The sequence below is a fragment of the Plecotus auritus genome (assembly GCF_963455305.1).
Source record: "Plecotus auritus genome assembly, chromosome: 1".
NCBI classification, from domain to species: domain Eukaryota; kingdom Metazoa; phylum Chordata; class Mammalia; order Chiroptera; family Vespertilionidae; genus Plecotus; species Plecotus auritus.
The window spans coordinates 84,413,022-84,435,726 of NC_137770.1; the positions used below are offsets into that span (position 1 = coordinate 84,413,022).

General features: G+C 47.2%; 1 protein-coding gene across 13 annotated transcripts in view; it reads left to right on the plus strand.

Annotated features, from left to right (window-relative positions):
- The first annotated feature begins 19,534 nt into the window (after window positions 1-19,534).
- THTPA (thiamine triphosphatase) overlaps window positions 19,535-22,705 on the plus strand; it is a 44,720-nt gene continuing 41,549 nt past the window's right edge. For 2 of the 13 annotated variants that reach the window (XM_080645879.1, XM_080645873.1), the window contains exons 1-2: window positions 19,705-19,799; window positions 21,228-21,406. In XM_080645879.1, coding sequence (XP_080502005.1) covers window positions 21,254-21,406 — 153 coding nt within the window. In that variant the 5' untranslated portion in view covers window positions 19,705-19,799; window positions 21,228-21,253. Of the gene's footprint in view, window positions 19,800-20,544; window positions 20,669-21,022; window positions 21,407-22,705 lie in introns of those variants that run through there. The other 11 variants (XM_080645870.1, XM_080645871.1, XM_080645877.1 and 8 more) reach the window with 10 other exon arrangements.

A 22,705-nucleotide genomic window follows, 5' to 3' on the forward strand; every position in this document is an offset into this window, starting at 1 on the left:
ACTAAGGATGAAATGAACATACTCCTGCAGGTAATAGTGAAAGAGGCAGCAATACCAAATGAATATTTTAATTAATATTGCAATGAGCAAAAGCATCAGGAATCCAAACATGTCAACTTTACAGCTTAACCAAAATACCGAACTTAACTGACACCCCATATACATATGAAAGACAAAACTTTCCTCCACTGCACCAGAAACAGAGGGTTGCTAATTTCCTTAGTGTGTCCTAACAGCTCTAACAGAAATAATAAGTCATGAGGATCCTGGCAAAAGTGACAGCAGTCTCGACATAAATCCATAGCTGTTCTTTGAGGTACTTGATAGTTCTAAAACAACTTTAATCAATTTAGAAGAAATATATGCACATCTGAACAAAGAGTAGAAATGATCTTGGCCTTTGTCTCACATCCAAGGCATTTCACTCGCCCACACCAAAGAGCCTTGCAAAGAATCTCCCTCTCAGCATCCCAGGAAGTGCATTCCCCTCCTTTCACTTTATAGCCATTTCCCACCATCCTCCCACTCCAAAATTATGATTAGGTCATTCATAGACATTTATGTCCTGTTTTTTTAAAAAAAATATGTTTTTATTGATTTTAGAGGGAGAGGGATAGAGAGATAGAAACCTTGATGAGAGAAACACATGGATCAGCTGCTTCCTGCATACCTCCTTAGTGGGGATTGAGTCTGCAACCCGGCAACCTGGGCCTGTGCCCTCACTGGGGATCAAACTAGTAACCTCTTGGTTCATGGGTGGACGCTCAACTGAGCCTAACTGGCTGGGCTATGTCCTGTTTTGTTCACTTAACGTTGTGTCATATTTTCTTACTAGTAGCCCTGCACACGAATCTGTGCACCAGTAGCTCGCTGCCGCCCTCCTGTAGCTCCGCCCGCTGCCCCGCCCTTCTGTAGATCCCTCCGCCTCCCACCCCCCCTCATAGCTTGCTGCCCTGCCCCCTCCTGTAGCTCTCCGCCACCCACTTGTAGTTTGTTGCCCCACCCTCCTGCTGATCCATGATCCGGTCGTTGCGCAGTCGGTCGTTATGCTTCACAGTGTAACGACCATTTGCATATTACATCTTTATTATATAGGACTAGAGGCCCAGTGCACGAAATTCGTGCATGGGGGGGGGGTCCCTCAGTCCAGTCTGCAACGATGCCAGCATCTCGCTCCCCAGCCTCTGGCCAAAGGCCCTCCCTCCACGCAGCCAGGCCGCAGTATGCTGGGCTCGTCGCTGGGGGTGACTGTGAGCCCAGTGTCCCATGCCCTGGTCTCTGGCCAGAGGCCCCTCCTTCCATGCAGCCGGGCGCGAGACACTGGGCTCGTGTCGCTGGGGGCGACCGCCTCTCCCTCCACGCGACTGCGAGCCCAGCATCCCGTGCCCGGCCTGTGGCCAGAGGCCCCTCCCTCTGCACAGCCGGGGAATGGGATGCTGGGTCCCCGGCCCCTCCCTCCGTGCGGCTGGGCGCAGGACACTGGGCTCACATCACCAGGGATGACCACCCCTCCCTCCACGCACCAGGTGCGTGACGCTGGGCTCACGTCGCCGGGGCAACCACCCCTCCTTCCACGCAGCCAGGCATGGGACGCTGGGCTTGTGTCGCCCCTCCCTCCACACGATTGCGAGCCCAGCGTCCTGCACCTGGCCTGTGGCCAGAGGCCCCTCCCTCTGCGCGGCTGGGCGTGGAATGTTCCACCCTCCCCACTCCTCCGACTATGGGTGCTGACATCTTTGTCGTGGAGTGATGGTTAATTTGCATATTACTCTTTTATTAGATAGGATGCTATTAACATATCAGATTAAAAAATAATGACTATGTGATATTTCATTATGGATATACCATAATTTATAAAACCATTCTTTGGTTAGACATTTAAGATGTTTCCAGGTTTTTTTGTTGTTCCTTCTGTGACGGATACCCACATCTTGTAATTTTCTGAAGTGGCATTTCTGGAGCAAAGGATGAGGACCCACCATTCTATTCTGATCTGTGGATTGACTGCATTAGATTCACCTAGGGGAGTTTATTATTTAATTTCTTAAAAGGATTTATTTTTTGAATAGGTGAAAAATTTAAACACTACGAAGGGAATACAAGGAAATTTTCTTCTACCTTTGTCCCTCATTTTCCCTCCCCATAGGTGTTCTATGCCTGTTGAGATATAGGATTATAAAAAAAAGAGCTCACTCAATCTCACCTCCCAGAAATTCTAATCCAGTCTAAGTGGAACCTTAGAAAGCCCTTTTTAACCTCTAAAGCTTTCTAGCTAATTCTGTGCAGCCAGATTTAGGAACCACCAAGTTAGATGAACTCTTGGGATCCTTTCCAGCTCTAAAATTTAATGACTGAAACTCACAGAATTAGTAATTTAAAAAATAATAATGATTAGTGTTAAGACTAAATCAGAATCAGGTATCATAAAGATTCTCTTTAAAATGATCTCAGGGATCTAATTTTTGACACTGAATTTATTATTATTAACACTACCATTTATTGAGTATTTATCTGTGTCAGGTTCTGTGGAGAGTACTTTATACATTTTCATTTAAACCCAATAGCACCCTATGTGCTAGGTAATTCTTAAACTGAGGCTTTGGAAAAATTAAGCTGCTAACCCATGATCAATGGACCATTAAGGGACAGAATGAAGATAATAACTCAGGCCCTGACTGATGTGGTTCAGTTGCTTAGGCATCATTCCGTGCACTGAAGGGTTGCTAGTTTGATTCGTTGTCAGGGCACATGCCCGGGGTGTGGGCTGGATCCACGGTAAGGGACATGCAGGAGGCAGCCGATCAGTGTTGTGCTTTCATATCAATGTTTCTCTCTACTTATCCCTCTCTCTCTCAAAACAACAACAACAACAAAAAGATTATAACTCAGGTCTCTTCTCCAGACTGTTGTTCATTGCCTTCCTCCCCCCAATCCTATCATGAGATTATACTATGCCTGGTGTTTGGTAACTTGCTTTTTTCACAAAAAACCTATCTTGAACTTCATTTCACATATAAAGGTGGCCTTTATATTTTAGTTCATTTTTAGGGTTTTGGAGGTATTTTTGTCATTATTCACTACACATGAATACATTTCTAAAACAAATTTCAAACAGTACAGATAAGAGAAACCCCCTTGATCCTCACTCCTTCAGTTCTTATAACCAGTTATCAAATTCATGTGTACCTTCTGGACCTTTTTTCAGGCATTTATGTATGTACAGAAATATATGATTTTGTGAGTGTTTGTAGTTGTTTTATTTTTACAATGATGGGAACATACTATACATAGGGATTTGTAACTTGCTCTCTCCCTCTACCCCCATTGATTCTTAGAGAGAGTGGAAGGGGAGAGACAGAGAGAGAGAAACACTGATGTGAGAGAGACACATTGATTGGTTGCCTCCCACACATGCCCCAACTGGGCCAGGGATCAAGCCTGCAACTGAGGTACATGCCCTTGACTGAAATTGAGCCCAGGACCCTTCAGTCCTCGGGCCGACACTATCCACTGAGCCAAACTGGCTAGGGCTGTAACTTGCTCATTTATCATAATTTGAAAATCTTGCCATGTCTCTACCTAAAGATCTTCTTCAGTTTTTTAACTGCTATGTAATGTGTATAGTTTACGTAACTAATTCCCTAATGATGTGAATTATAAACACTGCTATTGTAAAGAATAGTGAGTGATTTTTCTCATAAATGCCTAGATAGAAGTTTGAAGTGTTAATGGAGACTAAGGGTGCCTTCCCCAAAGTCTAACCCACTTTATGCTTCCCCGGCCGTATGTGAGAGTGCCATTTTCCTCGCCAGCACAGGCACACTGCAGCTCTTCCCCTGAATTTGCTTTATGTTAATTGCTTCTTCTGGATGGTCTCTCGCAGAACAAGCCAAATATTGACAGATCTCTTTTGATTAAACTCTAGGGTAACTTTCCCCCTATTATTTCTGACCTCTGTCCTGAACCTGTTCTCTGAGATACATAGACTTTTTTTTAAGAGTCTAATTGTCTAAATCTTGTCTCTCAGGCACATCTCCCTTTTGCAGTCGCTAATATGCCTGGAATGACAGGTATAACCCTGTTTACAGCCAGAATGACTTTTCTTAATTATTTATTGGCACAGGGAGAGGCAAGTTGAAGAATTATATAATACTTTGTTTTACAACATAGTGCTTATTTTCTGTTTTAATACTTTGTTTAGTAGCTATTATTTTCCCTTCTTTGCTATCTGTTCAGAATATGTGTCAGGCTACGTTAAGTGAAAGCCACTAACGGGTGAGATCATCAAGAGGCCTGGTGACAGGGCATTGCTGGCTAGCAACCAGAGTGAAAGTGGGCCTACCTGCCCTGATGATACGGGCACAGGCAACTTCAAGCCCTACTGACTTTTGGATCACATACATAGGAATAAGTAAAGAAGGAGAAATAAATGAACAGTATTAAAATTAAAGTATCAGAAGAAGTAAACATTGTTTGCTACATTAACAGGTTCAGTTGCCTTAATAGTTATTTGAGAAAAAAGAAAGGAGATAGATGAATTTGGGAAGCCTTCTATTCCTTTAGGCCTCCCTTGATTTTTCTCCTGTGTGAGTGATGAAAGAATAAATATGGAAGAGACCTCCAGTGCCAGGGACCTAGGATCCTTGAATAATTTGGAGAGTTTGACTCTGGGGCCATACAAAGTACAAGTTGGGTGATTTAGCATCTAGATCTTGATGCCATGAACTGATGAAGAAAGAAAAAAGCGACAGTAAGGGATCATTTAAGAAATTCCATAGCATTCGAGCTAAAAGGGAGTTTGGTAGTTGTTTAACAATGGCATATGCCTTAATGGGTTTTGGATTCTGGAAAAAAAGAACTCACCTTGAAATTCAGCCAGTCAGCTAACCTCTCTGAACCTCAGTTACTTCATTTGCAAAATGAAGATAATAACTACTTCGTAGGATTTTTATGAGGAATGGAAATAAGTATAAGACATAGCGTATAAAAGGTATTTAGTACCTATGGTTAACACATGGGCCAGCATCCTAATTTGCATAAGGAAACCAGTTCTGGGAAGTGAAATGGACAGCCCAGGTTTACCAGCTTGTGAGTAGCAGAACCAGGCCCTGGATTTAGATTTCTTTTTAAATATGTTTTTATTGATTTCAGAGGAAGGAAGAGGGAGAGAGAGATAGAAACATCAATGATGAGAGAGAATCATTGATCGGCTGCCTCCTGGACACCCCCTACTAGGGATAAAGCCTGCAACCCGGGCATGTGCCCTAGACCAGAATCGAACCCAGGACCCTTCAGTCTGCAAGCCGACTCTATCCACTGAGCCAAACCAGTTAGGGCTGGGTTTAGATTTCTTGACTTTTTTTTATTTTTTTATTTTTTATTTTAATAAATCTTTATTCAGATTATTACAATTGTTTCTCCTTTTTCCCCCCATAGCTCCCCTCCACCCAGTTCCCACCCCACCTTCTGCCCTTACCTCCCCCCCACTGTCCTCATCCATAGGTGTATGATTTTTGTCCAGTCTCTTCATGAACCCCCCATACCCCTTTCCCCCTGAGAATTATCAGTCCACTCCCTTTCTATGCCCCTGATTCTATTATATTCACCAGATTATTCTGTTCCTCAGGTTTTTAATTCACTTGATTTTTAGGTTCACTTGTTGATAGATATGTATTTGTTGTTCATAATTTTTATCTTTACTTTTTTCTTCTTCCTCTTCTTTAAGAATACCTTTCAGCATTTCATATAATACTGGTTTGGTGGTGATGAACTCCTTTAGCTTTTTCTTATCTGTGAAGCTCTTTATCTGCCCTTCAATTCTGAATGATAGCTTTGCTGGGTAGAGTAATCTTGGTTGTAGGTTCTTGCTATTCATCACATTGAAAATTTCTTGCCACTCCCATCTGGCCTGCATAGTTTCTGTTGAGAAATCAGCTGACAGTCGTATGGGTGCTCCCTTGTAGGTAACTAACTGTTTTTCTCTTGCTGCTTTTAATATTCTCTCTTTGTCTTTTGCTCTTGGCATTTTAATTATGATGTGTCTTGGTGTGGTCCTCTTTGGATTCCTTTTGTTTGGGGTTCTGTGCGCTTCCTGGAGTTGTAAGTCTATTTCTTTCACCAGGTGGGGGAAGTTTTCGGTCATTATTTCTTCCAATAGGTTTTCAGTATCTTGCTCTCTCTCTTCTTCTGGCACCCCCATAATTCTGATGTTGGTACGCTTGAAGTTGTCCCAGAGTCTTCTTACACTATCTTCAACTTTTTGGATTTTTTTTTTTTTTGCTTTTTGCTTTTTCGGTTGAGTGTTTTTTGCTTCTTTGTATTTCAATTCTTTGACTTGATTTTTGTGTTCCTCTAGTCTGTTTTTGGGTCTCTGTATAATATTTTTTATTTCAGTCAGTGTATGTTTAATTTCTAGTTGGTCCTTTTTCATATCTTCGAGGGTCTCGTTATATTTATCGGCCTTTTCTAGGATATTCTTAAAAAGCCTTATAACCGTGGTTTTTGAATTCTATATCCAGTCGTTTGTTTTCCTCCATTTCTTTTGTTTGTGATCTGATTCTTTGACCCCGCATTTTCACTGCTTCCCTGAGTTGGTAAGGTAGATTTGTGTGCTAGGTTTCCAATATGGCCCAGTGGGTCTGCCTCCCCAGTTAACCTGAGGTGGACACTCTTGGTGCACCCCTTTGTGGACTGTGTGTACAGCCTTGTTGTAATTAAGTCTTTATTGTTGTTGGTATCACTGGGAAGAATTGACCTCCAGGCCAGTTGGCTGTAAGGATCAGCTGTGTCTATGTTGGGAGAAGTTCGGTGCTGGAGACAGCCTTATAGGATTATACTTGCCAAATTGCAATAGCCTCTGTGCTCAGCTTGGATGGGGTGGAGTCTCAGTCTTGGCTTCCCGTCAGCCTTGCCCTTGCGCGCATGTGCGCGCCTTCAGACTTCTGCCTTCCCCGGCTCCCGAGTCTCCGCCCGAGAGTCCAGACTCCCCCCACAAGAGCGTGTCCCCAGGGGCTTGCCTGGAACTGGGGTTCACTCCAGTCAGAACTGGGGCTCAGTGCAGTCAGGAGCCTCTGACTCCCTTCCACTAGGGAAAGCCTGTGGCAACCTCCGCAGCCTTTGTGCGCACTGGCACGCGCGCGCCTTCAGTCCTGTGCCTTCAGTCCTCCGCCTTCCCTGGCTCCCGAGTCTCCGCCCGAGAGTCCAGATTCCCCCCACAAGAGCATGGGTCCCCAGGGGCTCGCCTGGAACTGGGGTCCGGTGCAGTCGGAACTGGGGCTCAGTGCAGTCAGGAGCCTCCGACTCCCTTCCACTAGGGAAAGCCTGTGGCAACCTCGGCAGCCTTTGTGCGCACTGGCGCACGTGCCTTCAGACTTCTGCCTTCCCGAGTCTCCGTCCGAGAGTCCAGACTCCCCCCGTAAGAGCGTGGGTCCCCAGGGGCTCACCCAGAACTGGGGTTCAGTGCAGTCAGAACTGGGGTTCAGTGTGGTCGGGGGCTTCCTTCCCCCTTCCGCCAGAGAAAGTCAGCCAGGCTCTCAGCCGCCCTTCCTCTCTGCGCGCACAAAGACCCTTTGCCGTACCTCCAATTCTCTGTGAGCTTTTCTCTTTCCTTCTAGTTGTAGAATTTTCACTCAGCCAGCTTTCCTGTGGTTCTGGATGGTGTTCGTTCTGTCTTTTAGCTGTAGTTTTGAAATTGTTGTGCGAGGCAGCAGTTTAGGTGCTTACCTATGCCGCCATCTTGGTTTCTCCAGATTTCTTGACTTTTAGCCTAGTTTTCTTTCTACCACCCTACCATACAGTTGTTTTTCATTCATTCTGTATTTAAAAAAGAAAAGAGCCCTAGCTGGTTTGGCTCAGTCGATAGAGCGTCGGCCTGCGGACTGAAGGGTCCCAGGTTGTCCAGGGCATGTACCTTGGTTGCAGGCTTGATCCCCGGCCCAGTTGTGGCGTGTGCAGGAGGCAACCAATTGATGTGTCTCTCTCACATCAGTGTTTTTCTCTCGCTCTCTCCTCCCCCCCTTCCTCCCACTCTCTCTAAAAATCAATGGAAAAATATTCTCGGGTGAGGAATAAAAAAAGTAAAATAAATAAATAAAAGAAAAATCATGCTGCAATCACTTTCCTCTTCTTCCCCCTTATTTTCTACTGTGCTCGCAGGCTCTGGTTGGGCAGGACTTCCAAATGGATGAGGCTGATTTGAACCAGTATCCTATTAGCCAACTGTTTCCTCCTAACAGGAGCTACTGAGAGGAAAATGTCTGGTTCGCCTTTGGGATTTTTCTGCAATCTGCAGAGGAAAGAAGGGAGGAGGAGGTGAAATTGGAAGGTCCAAGGCTAAGAGGCTAGCCTCAGCAAAGAGATGCAAAAGTCATCCTGGCTGGTGTGGCTCAGTTGGTTGAACTTGGTTCAGTATACTGAAAGGTTGCAGTTCGATTCCCAGTAAGGGTGCATGCCTGGATTGCGGGGTTGGGCGCATGCAGGAGGCCGCTGATCAATGTCTCTCTCTCCCTCTCCCTTTATCTCTCTCTTAAAAAACACACAAAACATTAAAAAGAAAAGAGATGCAAATGTTTGTGAATCCTTGGCTCCCTTGTTGTTAAATTCTGTGCAGATATTGCCCTGGATAGATAAATTTGGCAACACCCACTCTCCTTGAGCTTTGTCAGGGACTCTTGTATCCTGGCTAAATAGCATGGCTGCCAGATCCCAGCCTGTGCTCTGGACCTTTACCTGCCCTCCTTGACCATATTTTATCTTTTTCTACTTCCATTCCCTTATTTGATTTCTCATGGTTTCCTTCCCAGATAATGCCTTAACCTAGGTAAGAGAAGCACTTCTGGGCATGGGTAATTTGGGCAGCATGGTATCTGCAACAGGTAGCATTTGCTGGCGTGCACTAACTCTGAGCACTGCTTTTGATAGTAGGCACTGTGTGAGGTGCTGGGATAAGACACGAGCCTCTTGTGTAGGAGTTCACAGTTTGGAAGGGAGTCAGGCATATTCAAATAGTCATTATAATAGAGGTTGTGCTGTGGGGCAGACCATTTGTATAAGGTTTTAGTAACATCAACTGAGCAAATCCATTGGACATGTGGAGATTTCAGGGCCTTAGTCCCAGCCTGAGTAATAGCTGTGGGGGGCCTGCACACTTTAGTTGTCTGTAGACTCAGGATCTCATGGAAACCTGATACTGTGGTGGAGTCAGAACTCTTGAGAGTTTGTTATTGGAATAAACACAGACTCGTATCTAAGAGTAATTTTCTTGATGGAGCAAAAGCCTTGATAGCACTAGGAGAAGGGACAATCATCATGTGCTTTTATCCACTTCTCTTACTTAGAACTAGAGCTGGATTAGTTAATAATCTTTTTGAGCACCAACCATGTGCAGGGAAGATATGGGAATCAGGCATATAGATTCCTTTCCTGACCCCAAAAGCCCATGGTCAAGTTCCAAAACAAAGCTTGTAGGGCCAAAAACAGGGAAGAACAGGTGATTCAGAAATTACTCTTAAAACAACTTAGTGCAGAAATTGAGCTACCAATAATTACATATTTTTTATTTTATTTATTTATTTTAAAATAGGTACTCTCATAACTCCTTGCTTAGAGCTAGCTACTTAGCAAAACCCTTGATAAATACTTTACTAAGATTGATCAATGAAAGAAAAGACATGTCTGAGGCTCTTGAAGTGTTATTGCATCACTTGAAGAAATAAAACTCCCTCAACTTTTTTGTTAATAATTCTTTATTGTTGGAAGTATTACATATGTTCCCCTTTTTCCTCCATCTCAACTCTTAAATGTGTATAAATACCAGTATATAGTGCTTTAGGATCCTTGGAGGGAGATGGCGAACTAAATGCAAAATGCCATCATTAGTCTGGTCCATGCCATTGGGAAACTTGTGTCCCACTTTATAATATATTTATACATTAATGTAGGGTAGATATTATTCCCTCTTTATAGATGTGATGAAGCAACTGAAAGACAGGCTGACTCTCTCAAACTCACTCTCCTGGTAAGTGCAGAAGTGGGAGTGGAGCCCAGGTCATGGTCCAGGGTGCTTTTCTTGACCCCATGTGGCCTGGAATGAAGCCACAGGTGGCATACATCTCATAGCGGGACAAGGTGAAGTAACTGAGGTCGAGAAAGGCTAAATGACTTGCAGCTAATGTTTTGAGCTGATCTTATCTTTGTTTCAAAGACAGATCTTTACTTAAATGTCACCTCTGTAGCCACCCCATTTAAAATTGCCCTTTACCCCTCCTATACACATCCTGATCTCCCCTGCTTTATTTTGCTCTTTAGCATTATCACCATTTAACATATATATATACTTAGAGATGGCTTACCTACTGGAGATTGCCTTATGGTACATTTTAGGCTGGCATTTCAGAAGCAGAGGAGTGAAGTATAATGATTAGAGTGAGCCCTGGACATTATGGGTCTTGGGCCCTTTCTTCTGGCTGAGAAGGGATTCTGCCAAGTAAAAGAATCTTAGAAGTCTGCTTAGCTGGGTTTGGTTTCTAGATCAAGGATAAAGCTAATAGTAGATAATGTTTGGAAGGAGAGATCTGGGAAATAGAACTCTTGGGTTCCTTTGCTCTTACGCTTGGTCCTGGGCTCTGTCATGCTGGGGGAGGCCAAGAGGGTTCTGAGTGCTCGGGTTCCCTAGAGCAGCGGTTGCCAATCAATGGTCCATGGACCACTGGTGGTCAGTGAGGTTCGAAAGGTTGGCGACCGCTGCCCTAGAGAAAATCCTATAGGTTTACCCAGTTGTGACTAAGGCTACTGTATTAAAACTCCAGGTTTATGCAAGATATAATGATTGCTGAAAGAGAGATTATTCACTTATACAAAGATTCTGGGCATTTATGTGCTATAGATGACAAAACCCTGGACTAAGACTTAGCAGTCCTGGGTCCCAATCTTGGCTTTGGAGCTAATTTTCTGGTTAACTATTGACAAGGCACTTCTCTTAAAGCTGGCTTTTCTTGTCTCTCTCTAGTTTGTACGAATCCTGTGAAATCATAGCTTTAAAAGTCAGTAAAGGAAGGAAGGAAATGAAAATTTATTAGCATTTATTGAATGACTCCTAAGTGCCAGCCACAGTATATTTTCATCAGGAAAATTATTTCATGTAACCTTCACAACCACTTGGACCATTTCACAACCGTTTTATAGATGGGGGAACTGAGGCTCAGGGGGATTTGTCCCCAGAGTCAGTAACTTTTTCAGGGTCTTGAGTCTATAGCATGAGCTCCTTCCTCAGGGTCTTTGGCCCTCAAGAGACTGCCAGGTGACCTTGCCCTGGGTGTCCCTTGGAGCACTACTGCTTGTCCTGGCACAAGTCTCCACTGAGCTTCCAGATGAATGAATAAATTGTTTTTGTTTTTCAGTGGCATTAAAAGGGGATCATGAAACACAGCAGTCCTAAGCAGTGTTGTGTCAGCAATCTGGATGAAATAGATTAGAGTGTTGCCAAAATCTCAGGCTTTGCACAAACCCAGTAGGCCCAGCACTTGACCTATTGATCTCTTCCCTGGAGCCTCTTCTCCCTTGGCTTCTATGACCCCACTCTCCCATTTGACTTTGTATCTCTCTGTTCCTTTTGGCTCAAACACCTTCCCACCCCTTTAGTGTTCATTTCTCACTCAGCTTTTTCTCTCTGGGGGATACCATTCATTCCCAAGGCTTCATCTTCACCAGTTTCCTAGTAATTCCTAAATCTCTATCTTCAGCTCAGATTTCTTCCTTGAGCTTCCAACTCATATTCATCTGCTTGATGGGTTGTACTTCACCTGGATGATCTAACAAACTTCAGCGTAACATTTCCAAAGCCAATTCCATTATTTTCTTACCACATCTACTTCTTTTATTCACTTTCCTAGTAGGTGGTTTAATTATCTTCCTGATCTTCCAAGTGCCAAAGCTGAGCATTATTCTGGATTTTTTTCTCCATTCACCCCTATATACCATCAGTTAAGGAAAGCTGATATTACGTCCCTTTCCTATTACCACTGTTTTTGTTCAGTTTCTAACCTCAACCAGCCACAACCTCCTGTTATCTCTGCCTCAGGTTTCATCCCCATCCAAATCTAGCCTCCAGTGAGCCACCAAAGTAATCTCCCTGAAGCACAAATCTTACCATCATTCCCCTGCTTGAAATCCTTTAGTTGCTTGTGATGGCCTTCAGAGTAATGTTCACATTTCCTAAAGTGGTTTACACAGAAGGCCCTTCCAGATCTGTCACCTGCATATCTTTGGCTTATACTTTATGCTGTGCAGCAACAGTCTGTTCATGGTTCCTGTGCTCACCGCTGCTCTTTTGCAGGCATAGCACAGTTCCTGGCATAGAATAGGTGCCTGTTAGTTGAATGATAGTGGGATATATAAGTGTTGAGAGCCACTCGACTACAAGTATTCCAGGTTCAGAGCTTTTAGAATAGGATACTAGGGAACAACTTAGATAGTGAGCCTAAAAGTTCCCCTGACCGAGAGTTAATGTGAGCCCTACTGACTTGATAGAATTCTTTTCTGCTCTTGGTTTTGTGGTAAGGAACTCGAGTCCCTTTGGGATTCAGGACACTCATACCTAGTTTTAAATCTGTCACCTGAGGTCAACTCCCATCCCATCTCTAGGCCCAGAATCACTGCAAGGCAGTTAATAGAATGGGCTCTGGAACCCAGTCGGCTTGCTTGTAACCCCAGTTACTCCTCTCAATAGTTAACCACTCCTTGCCTCAGTTTCTCCATCTATAAAATGGGTTTAATAATAGTCCCTATCTCAAAGAGTTGTTAAATCAGATGAGTTAATATAGTGCCTGATATAGAGGAAGTGCTGAGTAAATGTTGGTCACTATTACTATTGTTGTTATAGAAATACAGTTGGCTTTGGGAGACTTCCAGATAACTGATGATTATGAGTTTAATCTAGTAGAGGTAGAGAGAACCCAGGGCTCCTTTTCAACCCCTAGTCCTGGGATTCGACCTAGAACAGTGGTCGGCAAACTCATTAGTCAACAGAGTGGCAAACCGCGGCTCGCGAGCCGCAGTGTGCGGACCACTGACCTAGAAAATTAAAAGAGTAACTCACTCTTTCCTATCTGTGGAATGGGGTAGGAATAATGCTTGCCTCTAGCAAGCTGCTCTTATGACCCTGGGACAGACAGGATATCCCTTCTTGCTCATTACTTGTTTCCATTCTCCTAGGCCTTTATCTTAGAGACTAGAGGCCTGGTACACGAAATTTGTGCACGGGGGTGAGGGGGTCCCCTCAGCCCAGCCTGGACCCTCTCCAATCTGTGATCCCTCTCACAATCTGGGACCACTGGCTCCTAACTGCTCACCTGCCTGCCTGCCTAATCGCCCCTAACTGTCCCCCCTGCCAGCCTGATCACCCCTAACTGCCTTAGCCTGCCAGCCTGATCACCCCTAACTACCCCACCCGCTGGCCTGGTTGCCCCTTAGTGCCCCCTCTGCCAACCCAGTTGCCCCTAACTGCCCTCCTACTGGCCTAATCACCCCTAACTGCCCCCCCTGCCAGCCTGGTTGCCCCCAACTGCCCCCTCCTGCCGGCCTGATCACCCCTCACTGCCCCCCCTGCCGACCTGGTCACCCCATGCAGCCTGCTGGTCAGTCATTTGGTTGTCCCTCGCTAACCGCCCCCCCCCTCCCCCCCCCGCTGGCCTGCTCGCCTCACGCAGCCTGCTGTTCGGTTGTTACTGTGAGGGCGTCGTGACCAATTTGCATATTACCATTTTATTAGTATAGATTCCAGGCGTTTCTGTGCTGGAGTCCAACTGATAGTCATTGTGTCATCCCTTTGGGAACATCTGCTTAGTAGTTGCCCTTCCTGGACAAACAGAGTTGCCCCAAGGGGTGGTGTCCTTAGAGGTTGGCATATTGATTCCCTTTCATTCTGTTAATTAGAGCCTGTCAGGGCAAGAGTCTGTATTGGACCTGGCACTTGAAAGCACTCCAACTGAGCTGTCCCAGGCTACTCCCCTGATATATGCTGAATTTCTCCAGATAAAATGGGTAGAAGGAGATGCTTTCATCATTCTAGACATGCTCATTTTTATCTGTTTACATTTCAAGACGACATATTTAAACTTAGTTTCTAAAGAGGCTGTCAAAAATATAAGGTATAGCATCAAGACACTCTGGGATATAGCCTTATCTATGAGCTGGGGTTCATCTTAGCTCTACACCATTGCCCTCTACTTCCTTGCTTTCTTTCCATGTTTCTCCAGTGCTGTTTTAATTTTTTCACTTCTGGTGGAAAAGAAAATGACAAGCCCACTGGAAAGTCCATTCCTTCTGGTCCTCATCCTGGGCAGAGCCACTGGATAGATAGATTCAGAGAAGAGACAACAGTAGGCTCACTTAAGTCATCTCACTGTGTCTGCACCAAAGTTCCTTGAGGTGTGGCCTAATCAGTGCCGATTATTACAATCTCCTTGAGGAGTGGAGAGAGTTGTTCAGATGCATATTTCTGGTCCTTCCACTGTCCTATTGAATCCGTCTCTGGAAGGCAGCCTGCGAATAAGCATTGTAAAAGCTTATCAGGCTATTCTCATGCTTACGTAAGTTGGAGAATCATGGCTTTAGTTGGTTTTTTAGTCTCAAATAGCCTGCGGTAGGGGACTGAAGTCGGCCGAGGAAGGCTAAGCAACCTCACTGAAGGGAAGTCAGGCAGCTGCTTGGGTTCAGCAGACAATATCCCACATAGACATCTGGTTCTCCTTGAATGGCATGTTCTAGAGGCTGTGATGGAGACGGAAGAGGATGTGGGGCATTCACCAGCCATCTTGCCAGAAGGTAGAGAGCACTGAAATGATGACCCATCTCTCTCTGTACGTTAGTAGGTAATTCATGCAATGGAAGAAAATATCTCACATAAACATCTGGTTTTCCTGAATGGCATGTTCAGGAAAGAGTAGAGCAGGGTATGCCCAGCCAGCATGGCTCAGTGTTTGAGCATCGACCCATGAACCAGGACGTCACGGTTCAATTCCCGGTCAGGGCACATGCCCGGGTTGTGGGCTCAATCACAATACAGAAGGCAGCCAATCATTGATTCTCTCTCATCATTGATGTTTCTATCTCTTTCTCCCTCTCTCTTTCTCTCTGAAATAAAAGTATATTTAAAAAAAAAAAAAAGAGTAGAGCAGTGTAAAGGGGCTGGGTGGCGGCAGTGTCAGTATTAAATAGGGCGGTTGGGTCGGCCTCCTGAGAACAGAGCAGGAGGAGGGCAGGGGGCTGGTCATACAGGTCTCTGGGGAAATGTGCACCTGCCCAGAGAACACACAGCACAAAGGCCCTGGCGAGGGGAGCAGGCTGTGTACCTTTATCAGGCTCAAGGCCTTAAACCATTTTCTTAGAAAACTTACTGCCATGACCCTACTTCTTTCAGTGTCCAGGGCCTTAAAGAAATCTGACAGTAACCTTAGAAGACGGGCTGAGGTACAGAATCAGAGAAGGTTGGCGCTGGAAGGGACCTTAGGCACATTCCCTTCTTTTTATCGGAAATTCACGGAAATGAATTCCACGCTGAAAGATATGGCAGAGATGGGACCAGACTGCAAGTCCCTTCCTGCTCATTAGTGTTAGATTTTTCTGGGCAGTTTTGTTTGAGACTAACCCCTCATAAGGCACAGCCTGAATCATGTTGGGGCGGGCGGCGGGGGCGGGGGGACAGAAAGGCGGTGGAAGTGGTGGGCATGGAGGACTTTCCATCTTCCCCTAGGGTTCCTGGCTTGCCTTTGGCTTTCTCTCTGCCTAGTCCCACCCCCAGGGTCATTACTAACCAGCCTCTCCCTCTTTTTTGCTGCTAATGATGGGAGCCTTAGAGAGTGGCTGTCAGGCAGAGTGATGGTTCTAGAAGACAATATACAGTTTATCAATATTGGATTTTGTAGCTCGCCTCTGCTGCCACCATTGTGGGGAGCCGGCCAGGCTTGGCAATGTTATTTGATAATAGAATCATCATCATTTATATTGCCGCTCTGGAGGGCCTCTGCTACTGACAGTAGCTCAGTGCCTGGGTGTTGGAGAGAGAAAGGGGCTTTACAAGGGAAAGTTAACTGGGTTGGAATCCATGACCCTGTTAATCTGGACTTTGGCCTCTCTTACTGACCACTGAGAGGGGATAATTTAACAAAGGTGTCACCCAAGGATAAAAGCGGCCAGGGGAGGTTGGCTGTGGGAGCGCACTGACCACTAGGGGGCAGCTCCTGCATTGAGTGTCTGCCCCCTGGTGGTCAGTGCGTGTCATAGCGACCGGTTGGTCGTAATGGTCGCTTAGACATATATATATGTGTGTGTGTGTGTGTGTGTGTGTGTGTGTGTGTATACACACACACACACACATACATGTATATATATATATATATATATATATATATATATATGTATAATTTCAGAGAGGAAGAGAGAGAAACAGCAATGATGAGAGAGAATCATTAATTGGCTGCCTCCTGCATGCCTCACACTGGGCTATCAAGTCCGCAACCCAGGTATGTACCCTTGACCGGAATAGAACCCAAGACTCTTCAGTCTGCAGTCTGATGCTCTACCCACTGAGCCAAACCAGTGAGGGCAAAACTATTCTCTCTTGACCATTTATCTTGTGAAGAGAGTCATCATTCTTATGAAGTTGTGGGGGGTTTGCATACTGGGATGGTGGGTGTGAAGTGGTGTAGGCTCACACAGTGGGATCCAGAAAGCAAAAGCAATTGAATAATGTTCTTTAACCTTTGAAATGAGCTAGACTCCATCTATCTCAGTTGTTCTCCAGCTCCCCGAATGGCATGGTGAGAAAAGATGGCCTCGGGCTGTGGCAGGAAAATGGATGTTTAGCAGCTCAGGCAGGTCTCTGAGGCTGACTCCCCAGTCTCCTCCCTCTTGTGAGTCACCTGTGCCTACAAGCCTATCCTCCTGAGGATTCTGATGGAGCAGTTAAGCGGCCTCGGGCTGCAGATGCCAAAAAGAGGATCGGAAAGGGAAAGTCTAGGAATACTGCGGAGTTGGCCCATGAGGCATTTGGAGTTCCCTGAACAGAAGGGGGTGAGGTTGCAATGGGAGGACACTTTTGGGTTGATAGCAATGACACTAGTATATACTGGGGCAGGGTCATCCCAGAAGAGAGGGCGGAGCTGCGTTAGAACTGAAGTTCTGAATCCAGGTATCAGGGACACTTGAGGAGATTTTGTGAGACTCCTGCCCCCTTCTCCACGTACGCCCACAGGGAGTACAGAATAGACTCTCCAGAGGCAGGTCGATGCTTCAGGCTTCCAAAGGTGGAGGAGGCAAAGGGCAGGGGTGGAAAAGGCCAGGCCCAGCCTTAGTCAGCAGAGGGAAAGGGGGTCTCCATAAAGTTCTTTAAAAGCCAATGTAACTGATAAATCGCATGCTGGCTTTGTCCTGGAGTTTTAATAACAGAAAATAGAGAAACAGAGCTAGGCTAGAGGTCAGGAAATCTTGGTCCTAATGTCAGTGCTGTCATCTAGTGGCTCTGTGACCTTGGACAAATCCCTTCACCTCTCTGAGTCTCAGTTACTTCTACTGTAAAATTGATGGTTGCCAAGGTCTCTTCCCAGCTCTGAAAGTATAGGTCTGTGTTTCTAAGTATAGCTCTGGTTTCTCCATCAGGAGCTGGTTTGGTGCCTTTCTGCATTATGGTCGGAAGACCAGGGCCTGGTGCTGTCCCTTTGCTCATGAAGCATTAAACTTCAGCTGACCTGGAGCCAGCTCCTCCATCTGCCAGCTTCCAGGCCAGAACCACCCTGATCACTCAGGAGAGCTTTCCTCATAGCAGAACACTGCTTCTGTGGGAATAGAATTAATTAAATTAGAAATTGAAAAAATGAGGGTTCCGTGGCCCAATGACTTTGAGAATCAGTGGGCTAAACACAAGGTTTTCTTTCTTTCTTTTTTTTTTTTTTACAACACTTCTCAGAGCCTTTAACACACCAATACACATTTTGAATCTCTTAATTAAGAGATGGAATACTGTATACAGTATTTCTCAATTTTTTAAAATATATTTTATTGATTTTTTACAGAGAGGAAGGGAGAGAGAGAGAGAGTTAGAAACATCAATGAGAGAGAAACATCGATCAGCTGCCTCCTGCACACCCCCTACTGGGGATGTGCCCACAACCAAGGTACATGCCCTTGACCGGAATTGAAACTGGAACCCTTCAGTCCGCAGGCTGATGCTCTATCCACTGAGCCAAACCGGTTAGGGCTTTCACAAATTAATTTGATCGTGGGATCCATTTTTCTGAGGAGCATCTCATCAGATTAGTGTTTCATAGGGCACCCCCCAAAATAAGTTTTACTCTACTGGCACCTCACTTTCTTGAAAAACAACAACTCACTTTTCCTGAAGTCCTTGGCCTTCCAGCTGGGGTAGGAGTGTTCACTTTTCCTACTCTGGAGTCCCAGAGGCAGACTTCTTTACTCACCATCTTCCTGGGCAGCTGCAGGCATTGTCAGTGATTTTTCTACTAATTGTTATTGAGTCCTTATTGAATTGATACCTGTCATGGTTCCCCATATCGATCCCCTGTGTCTCTCTGCAGCGGATGCTCACAGAATGCCCTCTTCACCTTGGCAAAGGGGTAGCAACCGGCCAGGCAATGGGCTTCTCTGAGCCTGGACCCTTCTTTTGTGACCTGGGCTGAGAGTCACTTGGCTGGATTGATGGGGATTCGCTGTTGTCTCTCTGGCTTGGGTTTGTTTTCTGTGAGAGACAGGAAAAGCTGCCGGAGCTCCCCACCCTATGAATATATCCTTTTCCAGGTGGGCCAGGAGGGAAGGTGAGCTTGGGGAGGAGGAACTGGCTGTGTCTTCTTTGGGCGGGAAAGGCTGGGCTGCACTCATTTGGACTCAGGCAGTTTTTACCCTTTTCCATGCCCCTGCCTTGACACTTACCTCTTTTTCCTTCATTCTTTTGGGTTCTTTACATCTCTTCCTCTTCTCCTCAGCAGACAGGCTCTCCCTCCTCCCCCATCCCAATCTCCTCTTTACATCCCCTCTATGTGCGCCCCCCCCTCCAGGCTGGCAGCCTGCCCTTTAGGAATGTTAATTAGCATTCTCGATTTAATTAATTCAGTAGCTAATTAATGATTGGGGACTGGGGGTGGGGATCTGGGGTGCAGGGAGTTGGGGGCTGGAGGTGGCAGGGAGAAATAGCGGAGACTGCAGAAGGCATCGCAGATGGCTGTGCGGTGGCTGGCACGGTGCCCACCGCCATGGATGCAAACACAGGCACGCACACATACACACACACACACACACACACACACACACACACACACACAAAAAGGAAAGGGTGATCGAGGAATAAAATCAAAAGCAGGGAGAGAAGGGCACAAGGGCCCTGGGAACTGGGGGTGGGGAAGGCTCTAGGTCTATTTGAATCTGCTCCGGAAGTGGAAGAGGAGAAAAAAAAAGAAGCCACCACAGGCGCAGAGAGAAGAGCGCTCTCCCGATACCCCACCCCACCCCCAGCCCACCCCAGCCACCCCTCCTCCCTGGCATGGGATTCATGGGCACCAGCTGAGGACAGGGTCCCCTCACTGCCTGCCACAAACATTGGCACCGAGGACCCAGACGCAGAAGGACAGACATCCCCAAAGAAAAGAGTTTTTCTTTTAAGTTGCTTTTTAAAATATATATGTATATATTTTTTAAAATATTGCACCTGTTTTGGTGTGAGGGCAAAGGCGAATGAAAGAAGGTGACTGAGCCAGGAGGAGAGAGCACAGATGGCTTGGTGGTGGTATGGTGTGGTGAGTTGTGGGAAGGAGGAGAGGGGGTCTGGTAGAGGTTGGGGGTGTGCTGAATGAGGACCCTGCTTTCCTCTTTCGTTTTGCTGTGGATGAAGGAGAGAGAGAAAGAGAGAAAAGGGGTGGGGAGAGAAGTGAGACAGATGGCAGAGTGGAGAGGCGGCAGCCAGTGCCGGCACTGCCCAGCCTGGGCGGACCCACCTACCCCCCGCCTGCCAGCTTTCCAAATGCCACCCTTCCCCCAACCTCCCCTCTCCCCACCCCCCCAGCTTGGCACTGATCTCAGAGAGAGAGGGAGGGAGGCTGGGCAAAGAGCATCTGTTCCCTCCATTCTCCCGGCTCCATCGGCTGCCAACCTAGGGCCATCGTCTGCCTCCATCTCCCCTCCGCCCGCCTGCCCGCCCGCCTACCCACCCAATCTCAAATGGGTGTTGGATCAGGTGCTGAATCTGGGTGACTCCTCGGGTATACCAGTCACTATGCATTGCTGTGTGTCTGCCACCGCTGCCTGGCACTCATGGGGCCGTGTGTGTGTGCGTGTGTGTGCGCGCATGTACATGTATGCATAAGTGCGTGCTGTATGTGAGCCTCCTGGGCATGGGTGGGGGTTGACACTGCGGTTGCCAACCTAGTGTCCAACCAGAAGGACAGAGGGATGGAGTGGAAGGAGGGGAGAGGTGTGGGGCCTGGGAGGGCGGAAGAGGAAACATGAGCTGCTTCATGCTGCCTGCTTATAGGCATTGGCATTACAGCTGCCACCCTTGTGCCCGAGGAGATGGAAGGAGGCGAGTGGGGAGGGGAGCAGCGGCAGGAGTCCTGGTGCTCTGGGAGGAAGGCTGGCACCCGGGAGCCATTGGCATCACAGCCATCAGGTTGGTGCCTTGAGCTGGGCCGTGGAAATGGGCCCCAGGAGGTGGAAAGGAGGGGCAGGGATATTGGCTGGTGTCCTCTACAGCTCAGCTCTGAGAAACGGTTGGACTGTGGGGTAGTTAGTCCTCTTCTAGGCTGGGAAAGTAAAGTAGTGGAGAGAAGCCAGGGAAGTGCCAAGAAAGCACCTAAGAGCCAGGAGAAGAGACTGTGCCACGGCTCCCCAGGGAGAGCCCAATAGGGTGGCAGTCTGGCCCTCATCAGAGCACTAAGGAGAGGCCAGAGGACCTGGGTGTGATGTGGGTGGATGCTGGCACTGCCCAAGGAGCCTGGCATAGGCTCTGGCATTGTTAGGAATGGGGGACGGTGGCAGTGCCTCTTGCCAATCTGCTTGAGAGGGTTGTGCCAGAAGTGAGAAGGGAGGAGGCGAAGTGTGTGTGTGCGCGTGTGTGTGTATGCGTGTGCGCGCGCGCACGTGTGTGTGTGCACACGTGTGTGTGTGTGTGTGTGTGTGTGAGAGAGAGAGAGAGAGTTATTTGGGAGAAACAGACTTTTTTCTGCCAGGACCTCCTTCCCAATCCCTCTTAGGCATGGGGAGTGGGGCGACAGAAGGAGAGAGGCTTGAGGACACAAAGGAGGAAGTGCGCCATTGCCAAGACCCCAAGGAAGAAGGATGGAGAAGCTGGCAGTCCTGCTTGGCCCCCAGCCAGTTCCTGCTGAAGATGGCCAGACCCTCTTGCCTGGTCTGTATCTGTTACTATGCGGGCGTGGTGGGGGAGGGAAGGGCTTGCTTGCTGAACTGGCGTCTAGAATGGGAAGGGCACCTTTCTGCGGATCCCATTTGGACTTTCCACTCTAACAAGTGAGGTGTCTGATTTTCTCCCTGGGGCCTTTCTCTCCTCCCGGTCCCTCTACTCGACCCCGCTTTCATCACCCTGTCACCACTTGAGTCCTATTGCTTGGCACCCAACCAACTAGATGCTGCCACGCTTGGCAGTGCTGCACTGGCACGTGAACAGTGTCTCAGATCCTGGCACTGCGGCAAACCCAAAGCCACCAAACATGCTCACGACCGCCACTTGGTGGCAGTGAAAGAGGGGGCAGCACTGCCAGTCGTTGGGTGGAGCTCTGCTGGGGCCTGGCATCAGAGGTCGATGCCCCATCCAGGGGCTGAATCAGCACTCTCCAGCCCATCCCAACTCCGCCTTCCTCCAACGAGGCAGCCACCTCCTGCCTACCCTCACAGCCCCCAAGAAAGGAATCTAGATGGTGCCACACTCGGTTTAAGCAGCTAGTCCAACAGAAGTTTGAGCACGGGGGGACAAGGGCATAGGTGAAAGCCGTACCCAAGGCTCCAGGCCAGTGGCTATCCATTTGTGGTCAACAAGGATAGGAGAAAATCCTAGGGGGGCGAAGTGACATCCTGGAGAGAGGCCAGCCCGCTGTGGCCACAGAGATGGTTCCAGAAGAGAGTGGAAGGGAGGAAGTAGGAAGGAGAGACCTGCAGGCCTTGCTGTTGGGTGTGAGGTGGTTTGTTCCTGCACGGATTTCGTTCTGCCCTGTGCCTTGTAATTGGCTGAGCTGTGGTTGAGATGGACCAGTTCTTTCTCCCTTTTTCAAAGGCCCATATTCCATAACAGTCCTAGAAAGATAGAGAGGTGCTCTGGGTCTAGAGAGACAGGCAGGTGTTAGAATGACAAAGGTACCTCGGACTTGTCCTTCCAGAAAAACTGTTTAAGGAGATTTTGTGTTTAGGAATTTCTCAATGGAACCCCAATTAGAGTTGGATAAATGTCTATATCTTTGAAATCCACCCCTGGAAGGGAGAACATGGATCAGCAATGAGCCCTGGCAGAGAGGAAGGCCCCGAAACAGAATCCCCAGCCCCTGGTCACTCAGATCAGACATGTGCCTCCAGAGGCATGCCAGCGGCAGTCCCACAAAACTGGACCATGGGCCTTCACCTGGAAGAACTTCTAGCTGTTGGATTTTTCTTGCTTCCTGGGTAGCCAGAGACTGGGCAGTGACTGGGAAGCTCTTCG